The 14,636-nt window shown below is 36.0% G+C and overlaps 3 protein-coding genes across 6 annotated transcripts in view; 1 reads left to right on the plus strand and 2 right to left on the minus strand.

Annotated features, from left to right (window-relative positions):
• Positions 1 to 14,636, minus strand: part of LOC137406529 (syntaxin-7-like) — a 383,065-nt gene that overhangs the window by 52,795 nt on the left and 315,634 nt on the right. The window lies entirely within an intron of this gene.
• LOC137386019 (uncharacterized) lies at positions 3,005 to 6,825 on the plus strand. Of its 2 annotated transcripts, none has more exons than XM_068072669.1 (5): positions 3,005 to 3,055; positions 3,374 to 3,623; positions 3,802 to 4,373; positions 5,724 to 5,913; positions 6,480 to 6,825. In XM_068072669.1, exons 2-5 carry the CDS (start codon positions 3,374 to 3,376, stop codon positions 6,815 to 6,817), a joined length of 1,350 nt encoding a protein of 449 aa, XP_067928770.1. In that variant the 5' UTR covers positions 3,005 to 3,055; the 3' UTR covers positions 6,818 to 6,825. The 2 variants fall into 2 exon arrangements, with proteins under 2 accessions (XP_067928770.1, XP_067928771.1); XM_068072670.1 differs by having other exon boundaries at positions 6,368 to 6,557.
• Positions 6,834 to 14,508, minus strand: LOC137386020 (N6-adenosine-methyltransferase non-catalytic subunit-like). Its single transcript, XM_068072671.1, has 9 exons — positions 14,402 to 14,508; positions 12,464 to 12,528; positions 11,961 to 12,021; positions 11,459 to 11,518; positions 10,072 to 10,159; positions 9,752 to 9,842; positions 8,611 to 8,839; positions 7,889 to 8,005; positions 6,834 to 7,627 (listed from the first exon to the last, which is right to left on the minus strand). The coding sequence occupies exons 1-9, from the start codon at positions 14,465 to 14,467 to the stop codon at positions 7,103 to 7,105; spliced, it is 1,302 nt and encodes a 433-aa protein (XP_067928772.1). The 5' UTR covers positions 14,468 to 14,508; the 3' UTR covers positions 6,834 to 7,102.

The following is a 14,636-nucleotide window of genomic DNA, read 5'->3' on the forward strand; positions in this document are numbered from 1 at the left end:
CTGTGGCAAGCGAGTCCTTCTTCAGTACGACTGGCTACATCGATAGTAATAGAAGATAGAGACGTCTCACAGAGAATTGAATCACTAACGGTAATTAAAAGAAACATTGATTTGCTCTAAACTTGTACAGACGCAGCAGTTCGTTCAGCAATAGAAGAGAGACTTTATTATCACAAACAAAGTTGTACCACTAACAGTAATTACCATTATTAATAACAAATTACAAGAAACATGGTCGTTTTGTTACTAGATGCACGGTATGTCAGTATGTGAATATATATATATATATATCTTTTTTTCATAAATACAAACAAATAAATACATCAATATTTATCTTTTCTTTGCATTATATTTATATTTGCATAATAAAACTAACAATTATCTATGCAACACGAAAGATCTGAATCGGATTATTTTTCAATAAGAATCGGTATATCGGATCGGTATCTGAATCGGCTGGTGAAATTAGAATCGGGGCATCTCTAATTTATAATATCTTAACAAAGAAATTCCTGGCAACATAAGAAGCCAATGCAATACCAATTCCCCAAAAAGCTTGATAAATTCTAAACAATTCTACATACACATGAGTTAGATGAATCGGTATGGCCACTTGGACTTATTTTAAAGTACCTACATGTGTGTATACATTTTCAGACATGCCTTTCTAACTGTGTTGCAGATCAATGTTATAACACTACTTCCAGTTAGCAGAGCAATAGCAAAAAATTAATGGTAAGTAAAGAATAAACTTTTATAACTTGAAAAGATTACTTATACAGTGTCGGAATAATTTTGCAAACATTATGGAATTCATGGCAATCACCAAGTGTCAAAAGTTAGCATTTGGATGAGCTCATACAGTTTACATCTACACACAAATTTTTGACATGAAGTTTGAACAAATAGTTGACTTAACTTATGAAGTTATTTCTAATATATGGCAGTTCAAATTGCTCAAAGCTTTACAATTAAAAAAATCAGGACAATTGAAACTAATGAGTAAAATGTTAATAAATGCTATAACAAGTACAAGCTACACTATGTATTTCTATTACTCACTCTACTACCAGATCAACACATTGCAGAGCCTAGACTTTCATTGACATGGCTCCAAGGTAAGACAACAATAAAACTTTATTTTTTAATGATAATTACTTAAATTTTAATTTAACTTTTACATTTAATTTAGTGTTTTTGCATAGTTTTACATGATGCATTTGTTTTAATACTATGATTATTTAAAAGCACGTGTCATTGGTTTTGGCCTCTAGAACTTATTAAAGGTTAGTAGACAGCTCAAAATATTGCATAACAGTGACAGATAACATTACAGATTGGGGTTCGAATAATATTTTTGGGTAACTTCAACAAAATACCAGGTTTTATCAACATTTTAATCCATGAAAATTGACAAAGAAAAAATCGTCATCTTTGCAAAATATCAACAGAAACAGCTGCAACGCTATACAATTATATTGAAATTGCCAATTTTGTCAACTATATTATCTAAAATTTCCTGTTCTAACATCAAAATCATAGATGAAATACAAGCAATTATGATGGCATTTTTACAAATAAATTTAATCTTAAAATGCTGTCAGTTAATCTTTATACAATGTTGTCATACAAAAGGAATTGCGCTAATATATATGGTTTTGACATGCAAAGCAAAGTCCTAAAAGATTAAATTTAAATGTTGAGGTTTTACAGCACCAACTTAACAGAAGCGAGAAAGAGAAAACCCTCACTCTTTGTCATATAGGAGAAAGACACAAAACTTGAGCTTTTCACCAATGATATCTCAAATGACAATACTGCGTTGATATTATACGTGCAGACAATTCATACCAGATACTAACTATGTATAAATGTCTCATTTCATGGATGCTGGTTATAATTAGCACTAATGCAGCTTCTTCGACATGAGAGTTAACAAAGACAAAGCAAAACTAAATAATTGAATGCACTAGGTAACAAGTAGAATACCGGTGACAATAATCAGATATTAGAATATATTTATACAAGATTTCTAAAACAAAACTAAGAAACGTAACTTTTTCAACTAGTACCGGCGACGTTTCAGATGCAAAACAGATAACGTATCTGCAAAGAAAAACGACAAATAGGGGTTGCTTTTGTTGAAACCCGTAAGTGAGTTGCTACCTATTCTTAGCTGAAACGTTCCTAAGACTAAGACTTCCGTAGCCATACTAGATATTTTGTTATTAACATATTCGTAGGAAGCAATGACTAAATATTGTTAGCTCTGCGGCTAACTAAAATTTTTTTGTATTCCTTTAGTCACTTTGTAAAGAACATGTGGTTGATGTGCATTTTCGAAAAAAGTGCATACCGGGTGACGGTATCAGTCACGGAACACGTGACATTTGGAGAAAAAACAATAAATTGCAGGAGTACTGTCCATTTGCTACATACTGAAACGCTGTTCAAATATTACTTATATGCCAATAACTACGTCAAACTATATGCCGGAGCTATATTGTGGCCTTCGCGCTCAATGATGGATGATAAGTGTGCGTTCACCAATGAGACTATTAAGATGACCAGCAAAAACTGCAAGAGTAGACCAAAATCATCAGGATTTTATTGTAACGGGGAGGTAGCAATAATACCAGTGCTATTACAAGACTGTGCCTGGAGTGCAATGGGTGTTTGTCATAGAGTTTTGTCAATAATTTTCGTCATAGAGTACTAAATTTGAAAGCCTATATACCAAGTTTTATGTCAATGCTGTGTTCAGCTAGGTTCGAATTAACAATTAAGTCATTGCAATTTTACGATTAAAACAGCGCCGATAAAGTTTGCTCGTTTTCGTAAGACTCACTCTTTGGAACATGCTGCTTACATCACCACATATATACCCTAGTATCCTAATTGCTAACAGGCTATATTTCATAGAAACTTCGGCCATTGCTGCCCAGCAACAAATACACAGTAGTGTAGCGGTCAGGATTCCCTCACCTCCAGCCTGCTGCACACTTCGAATTGCAGCCTTGAAAGTCCGTGGCAGACCTTACAGCTATTATTAACGGTAGTTGGTGATTATCTACGCTCAAAAGTTCTGAGCACTAATATCCTACCTATATTTGTAAAACCAATTTGGTATCGTTTTAAATTGGTTAAATAAGATAGTTTGGGATTAAAATGACAGGATAGTTATCTACGTCTACAGTTGGTTGCTTGATGGTTTGTTTGTGGTCACTTTGAGTGTAAAATATTGTTAAACAATTGTGCAACTGTTTAAAAATTAACTTATTTCTCGATTTATTAGGCTCATGTGCAATTTAATAAACGTTGCCTCTGCAAATAGCTTTGCAATCAAGACTGAATAAAATAATATCTTTTACAGATGAACGAAGTTGAAGCCAACACTCCAGACACGATTACTGCTGGTAAAAACGGATGGAAGGCTTATGTCAGTCAACGTTCAAAGGCAATGCCAAAGAACTCCCTCTTCGGCTCAGTACTAGAAAATGTAGACAAAGCAGCAGCTGCTAGCATTAATTCTAAAGCTTATGAAGAAGAAATAGCGGCGCAGAGACTCAAGCACATAACCCAATATGACCACAAACTACCTTCTAACCTACAACCCATAGCTGGTTAGTACTCAGACTACACCAAAGTCTAGATGTAACTTAAGCAAGCCATGCATATTTTAACATCCCACTCCCAACCATTCTTTCATGCACTTGGATATGTATGTTTTTAGGAAAAAGGGCAAATTAGATGTTGTTAATTATGATACCAGAGGTTTTTTACAGATAATGTATATTGCAGCTAAAGATCAACTAGAGATGGAGCAGAGTAACATCAAAGCCAAGCAAGACAAATTAGGGGAGCGAGAACAAGCTGTGATGGACATGGAAAGACAGGCAAAATACTACGGCAGTATTCCAACTCCTTTGCAACAAAATCAGCAGCTAAAAAAAAAGATGTTATTGGCTGATCCTGGATTAGACTTGGAACTTACTAAAAAGATGAATGACATTGGCTATGCGGAAAGAAATAGCTACAATAAAGACAAACACCGGCAAAGACCTCCTGTGCATAAATACGCTGTCATCGGTGATCCTTTGGAGTATGGCATGGACTTTTCATTAAATCAAACTGAAACTCATGATAAGTTTGATAAGCCTACTCAAACAACAACAAATCGGCACTATCGTTCACTAAGACAGCACAAATCCGCACCAGCGGTGGCTTCAGAACCTGGCTCTATTCCTGCGAACATAAGAGCAAGATACGGTTCAAAAATAGTGGCAGAGCTTTTTGCTGATGAAGAAGCAGTTGGGCGAGTGAAAAAACGAATGAATGAAGAGTTGATCCGTCAAAGAATGCCTCATCGCAAAGTGAGTAAAACCAAATGCATGCTATTTTTAGTCTAGATATGATCATGATTTTCATCAGCACTCCCTCTGGGCATTTATAAAATGCTAATTCGCAGAAGCCCTATCGAATACAGTAATACTTCAACTTACGAGTGCTCCAACGTACGAGAAACTTGAGATACAAGCCAGCTTTCAAGCAAGTTTTAGCACTAACATACGAGCCATGTTTGAGATACGAGCTTTGAGTCAGTTGCCAAGTATGCCGGAGGTGTTTTATGAGAACAGCATCACTCTGTATTTTTCAACTGCTCAGGTTATGCTGTTGTACCGTGTTTTTTGTGCACGATTTTCTGTGCAGAATTATGTGAATTAAACGTTCTGTGCGTAAACCGAAAGTTCGCCAGTAAAATGAAAGATAATACAAAGAAAAAGCAAATGATAACAATTGATATTACAAGGAAAAATATTGAAAAATATGCGAAATGTGTATGCGTGATTGAGCTAGCTCGGCAATATGACAGAAATACATTCATATTTATCAAACAGAAGGATTATATTCAGGGCATTTAGTTCGCAAAATGACTAACCATAGTTTCTAAACGGTGCGGCGATCTTCACGATCGCTGATGGCATTGGACAAACAATTGGCCGGTGACAGCGTAACTGAAACGATGCTATGTGAAATGGCCGGCGCTATCTATCCAAACTGTATAATAGACATTCGGACAAGTTGGCTAGTGATCGTACATTAACCATTTGTGACGACACCTGTGTTCGTCCTAATCGCAACATGTTGCAAGGGCGACAAAGGCAAACGTCCTTAGATAGGTTTATCTTAAAACGGTCGGTTAGTCGTGAAAGCGAAAAAAAGGAAAACTTTCTCGCTAACTAGCGAGAAACTTGAAACTATGAACGCCGAAGAAATTTTAATTACGTTTAGTTGAAAATGAAAGTTTGCTTTTAGGTTTGCTTCTAAGTTTGTCTTTTAACACTTTGATAAAATCCAAATTTATTAAAGTCAACTGTTGTAACCAAGGATAACTTATATCTCCCTCCTTGGCAAATGCGAGTGTTAACTGCTATTGTATGTATTTAATTTTACATTTTATTAATCACATTTCCTTGCATTATTTTATTTGTTGCTTTTTGAAAGCATGTAGTACGTAAGGGCAAGAACCAACACGTTATTTCTGTTACAACATCTTGTTTTGAGTGTTTTATTTGCTTTTTTAGAGTATGGAAACAAATCAATATATATTTAATTGTTCTATATATAAATAAATTGCACCAACATGCGAGTAAATTGACATACGAGCTCAGTCTCGGAACGCATCAAGCTCGTAAGTTGAAGTATGACTGTATTTATTTTAGGTAGCACTGCCACCTGTGGAGATAGTAACTCCAAAGAACTATGGAGATCTAAGCCACGCGCTCAGACAAGACAAGTTTGGAGGTCATTCATATCTCAATGCTAGTCTCATGAAAGATTCTCACACACAGGATGTCTTTGACAGAAGATATAAAGATCCAGATGAGTACAGACACACTTGGGATGAATATGGTAAGTGAAAGGACATAAATTGTACCAGTTTAGACAAATTGTGAGTGTTATTAGAGAGAATAAGAGAACTCTATTTATATAACTGCCAAATCAATTAAAAATAACCAATGACTTATAGCTTGTACCTGCTAGGTAGAAAATGTACAAATAGTTGTTTACCTGTTAGATAGAAAGTGTACATCTGCACTTTTCAGATCTCTGTCCGCCTTGATTTACTGCCCAAAAGAGAATTTCAAACTCGGCTATGCTAATAACCTATTAGTTATTGAGTTTGTACCAATATTTCGTAGCCTGTGGCCATTATTTAAGGCTATCATAGCTGCTGATTGCTTTGTTTCATGTTGCCACAAGCCAGTAATGCAAACCAGTGTCGCTCCTAACTGGTATAATACTGCACATGGGTACTGTAGGTAGTTCTTCAAGTGGTGATGCACTTTCGTGCTCCTCGTTTTAGGTAAATGGGCAGCCATGAATCTTCAGCGAGAGCAGCAGAAAAGATTGATGGATGAAGTTAACAAAGCTGCCGCATAGACATTAGGTAAATAGCTGCCTCTATGCTATTACAGGCAAATGGAAAGAACAGGAAATATGTCGAGAGGAAATGGCTAGAGATTATGACGAGTTTATACAGACATTACCAAAGTTGGCGGCAAACTGGGACAGAAATGCTAAACCAGCCAAGCGTGAAGAGGTTGCTCCAATTCCGAAGAAACCCAAATTAACGAAACCCAAAGAGAAAAAACCTGCTAAACCTAAAGCGCCAGCTTTTGAGGATGTGGTGTTTGTAACTCCTCCCATAACCCCTGTGCCTCAAACTGACAGTGTTATTGCTGCAAATACTGAACCAAAGAAAGATGACGAATTTTGGAATTTTTATGATCAAGGCTTGCCACCTATAAAATAAATGTGTTTATTTCCATATCATATTTCCTTATTATCACTTTCTGTACTAATGTAAAAGACAAGTAGTGCCAATACATTCAAGATAAACCTTTTAAATTAAAACTTAGAAGAATTTCTAAACCAGCAAAGTCCAGTAAATCTTTAATTTTAGTAGTCAAACTAAAACTACATTATGCAAAACCGCATCGAAATTCACATATAAAACTGCAATAGTATATACAAACCTGTATCAAGTTCTTTCCAGTCAATGAACCGATAAAACAAATGATGCTTAACCATCGCAAGGTCACTGATAACCACCTCGGAAGTTGCCTCTACTACTAGGCTGAAAACCTCCCCTACTAAGAGCATGTGGGGGACGGCCAGTTCCCCCCATGCCCCGGCCACCTCTCATAAAACCTCTGTTGAATCCTCGTCCTCTCGATGTTGCTGGAGCAGTATCGCTGCTGTCAGAGTTTTTAGGAGGAGGAGACTTGGGCCGCAATTGTTCGATTTCCTCTGTGCATCCTGTTGTTGGACCCGAGTCCCTGTTGAAATAACTTCTGTAAGCATCGGCATCAAAATTACTTGTGCTGACCTCTGGACCAATAGTCAGCCAGCCATTTCTAATGGTAGAGTCTCGACCAAAAATGTGCAGCCTTCTGCGCCCGAGGCAAAAGTGTTCTATCATGTGAAAGAGTTCAACAGGTTTCTCTTTGCTGCCATAGGGAGGCTCTTCTGATATGATGAGATCAATGTCAACGTTGGCATGTATGAAGTCTCCATCTGTGCTCCTCCGAACTGTCCCCTTTATTCCCATGAGACAGTGTTCCTACAAGTAAATACACACTGATCACAAGGAGTTGCCAACACGCCAAAACCTATTGTGCTCTGTTGTGATGGTATTAGCAGGACAGAAGGTAGATATGGGAAGAAAAAGTACAGAAGTGTGCGGAATCTACTATGCAAATTAAGAAATGCAAGCAATTGTAAAATGAAATTAAAGGTTACCCCAAACTTTAAAAACATTGACAAGGCAATGTTAACAAGCTGCAACATACCACATTTTTATCCGGATAAGCAATCAGCCTACCTTGGTCCTCTGAAACAATTGCCCTTGTCCTATATTCTTTGTCTGGTCTTGACATTTGTGATTTGTCTTTATCCAACAGATATCCTCACATCGTCTAAACCCCCACCTCCGAAGACACTAGGCATATAAGTTAAATATAGTTCAGAGAGTCAGTCTCGTACAAGAAAATGTTGCTAATATGGAAAACTACGTGAACATATGAGAGTGTGAGTTATCTTCTCTAGAAAATGGAAAGGACAACTCCTGTTTACTACTAGCTTATCACAAGAGTACTATAATAGCTTAGATTAAAATCCACTATTTTACTTTGCATGACTCTAAACTAATGGAGCTGTGTAAATTTGCGGGTAATTGAAAATGTAAATATGTTACGAAACAAGCATTAGCTTCATGACTTTTTGGGAGAAATATGGTTTGATTGTGTCGAGTTACAAATATAACTCCATGAATACATAAAGGCTACAAAATATATGAACAACAGCAACAATACTATGTAAAACTATAAAAATAACAGCAGGTACAAACCACAGAGAAAGCATTTGATACAAATTACAATAAAAGAGCTTATTAAATAAACTTGTTCGCAGCATGTAAAGATACTGACAAGAATAGAACATGAAAACAACACCAATTACAGCCACTAAATACACCTACCGTATCACATCTGGACCGAATAGATTACAAAAGAAAAAAAAATGGAATGATGAAAGCCTATCCATTACCTCTCGAGCCTCATCTAAGCCCTCACATCCACACCAGATCCAGAGAAATGCTCTGTGACTGGCTATTTTATCAATTTTAAGTTGGCGGATTTCATTCCAGCTCCAGTATTTCTCGTAAACAATACCGTTGCTCGACTGGTACTCATGCAGCGGTGGCTCTATGAGTATGACGTCAAATTGATTTTGCAGGTTGGATAAGTCATAGCTAAGTAAATCACAGCGCTGGTACCTGTAACAGCAAGTCAACTTCAGTGGAACTACATGTAAGTTTACTGATGCTGACAAAGGTGTTGTGGTACCTGTAACAGCAAGTCAACTTCAGTGGAACTACATGTAAGTTTACTGATGCTGACAAAGGTGTTGTGGTACCTGTAACAGCAAGTCAACTTCAGTGGAACTACATGTAAGTTTACCGATGCTGACAAAGGTGTTGTGGAAAATTTGTGAGACAATAAAATAAGATAAAGGTGTTGAAAAAATTAATGCATTGTCTAACAGTTGTAAAAACAAGACATAAAAGGAAATAATTGTAAAATGAGTTCAATAAAAAAGAAAGGAATTTAAAAAACTGTCAGGTGAAAATTGTAGAAAACTGTGAAGTAAAAGAAAAATTAATAGAAAGAGATACTTGGGGGGAAAAAGAGAATGGAAAAGCAAGAGAAACAACAGAGGTGAGGAGGCGCAAGGAGAGATAGAAAAAGGAATAGGAAAAAGATGTGGACAGATGAAGGAGAGTGTGATAAAAATAGGAAAAAGCAGAAAAAAGGCAAAAGTAGACAAAAAGGAGAGTAGGCTACAGAAAAAGACAATGTACCAATATACAATCACTGAATACAAATAAGAAATATTAAATTTTCTAGAAGTAATAATAAATGTGTTGTAGAAAACCGAAAAATCTGTTTTGAATTTTTCCACCGGTAGAGCTGAGTATATAAATAGTAATAGAGGGTGCATGTTGCGGCAATAGTTATAGTCACAACTAGTCCGGAGAGAATAGCGGAATCCGAGGCTGTTTAGATGAAATAAGAACCACGGATCAGAAACTAACAAAATAATCCAATATATAATGCATCATAAATAGCTTACTAGCAGCCCAGTTGAACAGACCAAGCAGTCATTCTATGAGCTGAAAACAACTTACATAGGAGGTGTGGCTGTCTTCATCACCAATTCATCTTTCAGTCTTATCAACTCTCGCAGCTTTGGGTACTCTTCAAACCTATTGGCCAGCCCTAAAACATAAGCCACACCTGCTCCTGAATCCGAAAGAATCCTAGCTAGCCATTACTGGTTCAGACACCATTATTTGTTAATTAAAGTTTACACTTTTCCTAGCCAAATATCTCAAAATCTGTTGCCGGCAACCATACTTACACGCATTACATATTCGCTAGTCAATATTGTCTCTCAAAAATAAAACTATACTTTATTGTCAACTTATGAGCAAATCCTGAAACTTACCAACATCTCTGATGAAGTTTTGTGGTCTCTCTCCAGTATCAATAAAATGCTGACAGTAATCATTGTGCGGGTTGTCACTCTGAGTGCCCTAGTTACATACACGTTAAGATGAGTGACGGACTCACTACAGACCTTATTTACATACACGTTAATATGAGTGACAGACTCACTACAGACTACAGACCTTATTTACATACACGTTAAGATGAGTGGCAGACTCACTACAGACTACAGGCCTTATTCACATACACGTTAAGATGAGTGACAGACTCACTACAGACTAGACCTTATTTACATACACGTTAAGATGAATGGCAGACTCACTACAGACTACAGACCTTATTTACATACATGTTAAGATGAGTGACGGACTCACTACAGACTACAGGCCTTATTTACATACACGTTAAGATGAGTGACAGACTCACTACAGACTACAGACCTTATTTACATACACTTAAGATGAGTGACAGACTCACTACAGACTACAGACCTTATTTACATACATGTTAAGATGAGTGACAGACTCACTACAGACTACAGGCCTTATTTACATACATGTTAAGATGAGTGACGGATTCACTAGACTGCAGGCCTTATTTACATACACGTTAAGATGAGTGACGGACTCACTACAGACTGCAGGCCTTATTTACATACACGTTAAGATGAGTGACAGACTCACTACAGACTACAGGCCTTATTTACATGCATGTTAAGATGAGTGACAAACTACAGACTACAGACTTTATTCACATACACATTAAGATGAGTGACGGGTTCACTATAGATTTATTTTCTAACCATCCTGATAACTTACTGGAAATTTTGCAGAGCAAACTAAGAAACGAGTAAAATAAAAGTTGCTGAAGAAAGACTGGTCCAACCTCTTCTCATAAAATATAGGCAAAGATTAATAGATAAACTTATTGGCTTGTTTGAGCTGTCCATCATTCAAGCGTCAAGAAAAGTAAGCTAGGACTGTCAACTTTCAGCTATGGATTCGCTCCACAAGCAACCACAAGATGAAATGATAAAAAATGCTGCAAATCACACTCTGTCTTACAACAAAAGCATAGCTTAGTTCTCCGTTAGTAAAAATATTTACTGCGCAGTAACAACGTGAACATTCTAGCCACCACAGCTATTGGTATAAAAACTACTCATAGTAATGGCGGATACTGTAAACCAGTGCCCATGGTAGCTGTCTGAGGAAAGTAGAGACGTTGAGAAGGTCGAAGCTGAAACCTACCATAAGTTGATACAAGATCCACCTAACAGATGACACTCTGTAGAGAACAGAAAGTCTAACTAAAGTTTCTACCTTGTCCATGTTATACCAATGGTAAGCGACTGTCTGTACTTATTAATATTTGTCATATTTTACCTTTAGGAATGTACTAGAATCAGAGAAAGTTGCACTTGGATCTTCCAATTTTTCAATCTCCTACAACCAAGATACAGTTTAACGGTTAGCAATGCAAAAAATGAGTTTTATTATGTGGGTCACTTGAGAATTAGGTAAATCTGTAAAGAGGGCCCTTGCCATGTAAAATAAGTATCCCATCCCAAATTAGCAAACGAACCAAAAATCTTTAGTATTAAGACTGAATTTGGTTGAGAATGGTACTGAGGCTACATTTAGATAAATCACAATGAGTTTACCATACTGTATAGTATAATAGAAACATACTGGTCTAGTCTAATAATATCACTATGAGTTTATCATACAATACAGTATAACAGAAACATAGCGGTCTAGTCAAGCAGCATCACTATGATTTTATCATACAGTAAACAGAAACAATTTAAGATGACAACCAACTGATCACCCCACTGACTACAATAAGTAACTACACAGATAGTAAGTTGTAATCCCCTATAATTACCTCTGTGACATTCGAATCAGTCTTTGCTTTTACTTTATCGTCTGCTCCACCCTGTGCATTACTAAAGTGAATAACAAAATGAGTAAAACAAAGGGTAAGATTCATCTTAACAAAACTAAATTACTATGTACATGACATTATGACATGACATTTACTATTTACATGACATTATGACATGACATTTACTATGTACATGACATTATGACATGACATTTACTATGTACATGACATTATGACATGACATTTACTATGTACATGACATTATGACATGACATTTACTATGTACATGACATTATGACATGACATTTACTATGTACATGACATTATGACATGACATTTACTATGTACATGACATTATGACATGACATTTACTATGTACATGACATTATGACATGACATTTACTATGTACATGACATTATGACATGACATTTACTATGTACATGACATTATGACATGACATTTACTATTTACATGACATTATGCAAGCAGCCTAACAACAAACCTTGATTGTTTGCTATTCTCGCTGCCAAGAACTGAACTCAAATCTGCCGGTTTACGTAAACCCATCTGAAATTAAAAATAGAATTGACTATAGGCCCACCTGAACAATGTCTCACATTGGGCCAAAAACATGAACTTTAAAATATATTGATAAATAAATATGCACACAAGAAGCTCATGGCATGAGATTAATGACAATAGTACATACACCAACAAACTACATGTATTGACTTAGCTCAATTAGAGGAATGCTATGCATGTAGAGAGCTTGCATTTAAATCTTGGATACCAGGAAAATATATAAAGACATGCTTACTTGCACTATATCGCAATTATGTGATTTTTCTCATAGATTCATTAAAACAAACTGTGGTTGCATGATCTGAGAGATTAATTTAAAAATTACCCTTTTGACTACAACAATATGCTATTCTATTCCATGTTTATGATCTGATACTTTGAGTCCTGCTTTATAGAATGATATGCACAGAAGGTCATATCTATTCGTCGAATAGGGCAAAACAACATTTTAAGTCTGACTGTCATCAGTATCAGTTGGTCACCATAACTGTTAAGTTTTGAACATGTGTGCTCATGAAGCAATATTGAAAAAAATAGGTATTAACAGAAAAACACCTGACAGTGGGCGTTACCAATATAGAGACATACTACCAGCTAAGCTATTTATTTTGATCAGGTTTAACAACTGACTTTCATCAGGAATATTGGGTGATTATGCTAAATAATGCGCAAAGCAATTTCAAAAGCTTTTTGCGAGCTTAGCGCAATCCGTTAATACAAAAAATTCATGTTAGTGTGCATATTATCGGAGGTATTGTGGACAATAAAGGGTATTGCAACACTTTATAAACATTTGCATAGCAATCCTGTTTGTGAGTTTTAGGAAGTCATTAATATAAAAATGCATCTTCCTCAATTGAACTCAATTAAACACTTTCCTCAGCTTACTGTAATAGTGATATCTAGACCATTGCATTTGAGTAATTCCTGGTCAGCACAAACTTTTGTGCAACTCTAAAGAAATAACATAATGCAAGAATTTAAAAACTTCATGACAGTAGACATTGAGACATTATCTAATAAATTATACCAGCAGTTAAATACTTTTGATATGAAATGACTGTTGTCATAAACATGCAAATGTAGAAAGAAGTTATTAGCAAGCACACATTAGAAGTGGGACTGTTAGAGCAATGTTGAACGTAACAATTGTATTCTGGCGCTTCTAGAAATTTCTCTAACTTATTCAAATTGTTTTGTCTAGCATTGATACAACCAATAGCAAGGCTCATGACTATATATCAGTGAATCTCGTTATTGAACACTCTGGTCTCTAGATCTCAGATTGAATCCATGTCTATATTGTTGTACACATAGGTATATATACTATATATATTACTGAGTCAAGTCAAATCAATTAATCGCATTCGCCCCATAATGGGGCATTAGAGCAATATCTTTTTTAAATTTGGCTGGGGCAATATTGTTATTAAGGTTGAGGGGCTACGCGCTGTTGTTACTGAGGGGCTACGCGCTTGGGTTCAACATGAACTAGTTAGAAAGCTTCCAAAGGTCAAATCACGCAAATGTATTTTCGTGCAGTTTATAATTCTGTAACCTCCAATAATGATACACAACAAGTTGTGAGTTAACATTTGATAAACTGCACATAATCACATTATCGCAAGTAAACCAAGGCTTTATACGTCGCTAAAACAAAGCATACAGCAGAAATATGGCACTTTATTTACATTTTTGTTGCATTGAACATTTCTTATTCCGTGTCACAACCACTTGACCAGACGTTCTACATTTTCCAAGAACTCACGACAAGTTTACAAGCATTGAAGTTTTGCAAGGTGTTTCTATGCTAAAGTTAATAATTGTCATATTGTGTATGCAATATAATTATACATACTTCTAAAGCTAGTAGCTTCCGTCTTTTAGCAGACTTCTCTTTAATTTTACCTATTGCGTCGCTCATTGCAAAGGACAAATTTTCTTTGAATGAAATAAATGAATGAAACCTCAGTCATGAACGGAAGTGCTTATTTATCCTCACGAAATTACGATAACAATAGTCCACGTCCCGCAAAATCAGAGCACGTAGGTTATTCCATAAATCGTTAAGAGTCGGTCGCCAATACACAAAT

The sequence above is a fragment of the Watersipora subatra genome, chromosome 1 (assembly GCF_963576615.1).
Source record: "Watersipora subatra chromosome 1, tzWatSuba1.1, whole genome shotgun sequence".
Taxonomy (NCBI): Eukaryota; Metazoa; Bryozoa; class Gymnolaemata; order Cheilostomatida; family Watersiporidae; genus Watersipora; species Watersipora subatra.

Coding starts and splice junctions, on each gene's coding strand:
- LOC137386020 (XM_068072671.1), bottom strand. CDS start 14,467: ATGAGCGACGCAATAGGTAAAATTAAAGAGAAGTCTGCTAAAAGACGG. Junction 8,840..9,751: donor AAGACAGCCACACCTCCTAT/GTAAGTTGTTTT, acceptor TTGCTGTTACAG/GTACCAGCGCTGTGATTTAC. Junction 8,006..8,610: donor GCTTAGATGAGGCTCGAGAG/GTAATGGATAGG, acceptor TTATATGCCTAG/TGTCTTCGGAGGTGGGGGTT.
- LOC137386019 (XM_068072669.1), top strand. CDS start 3,374: ATGAACGAAGTTGAAGCCAACACTCCAGACACGATTACTGCTGGTAAA. Junction 3,624..3,801: donor TAACCTACAACCCATAGCTG/GTTAGTACTCAG, acceptor TGTATATTGCAG/CTAAAGATCAACTAGAGATG. Junction 4,374..5,723: donor AAAGAATGCCTCATCGCAAA/GTGAGTAAAACC, acceptor TATTTATTTTAG/GTAGCACTGCCACCTGTGGA.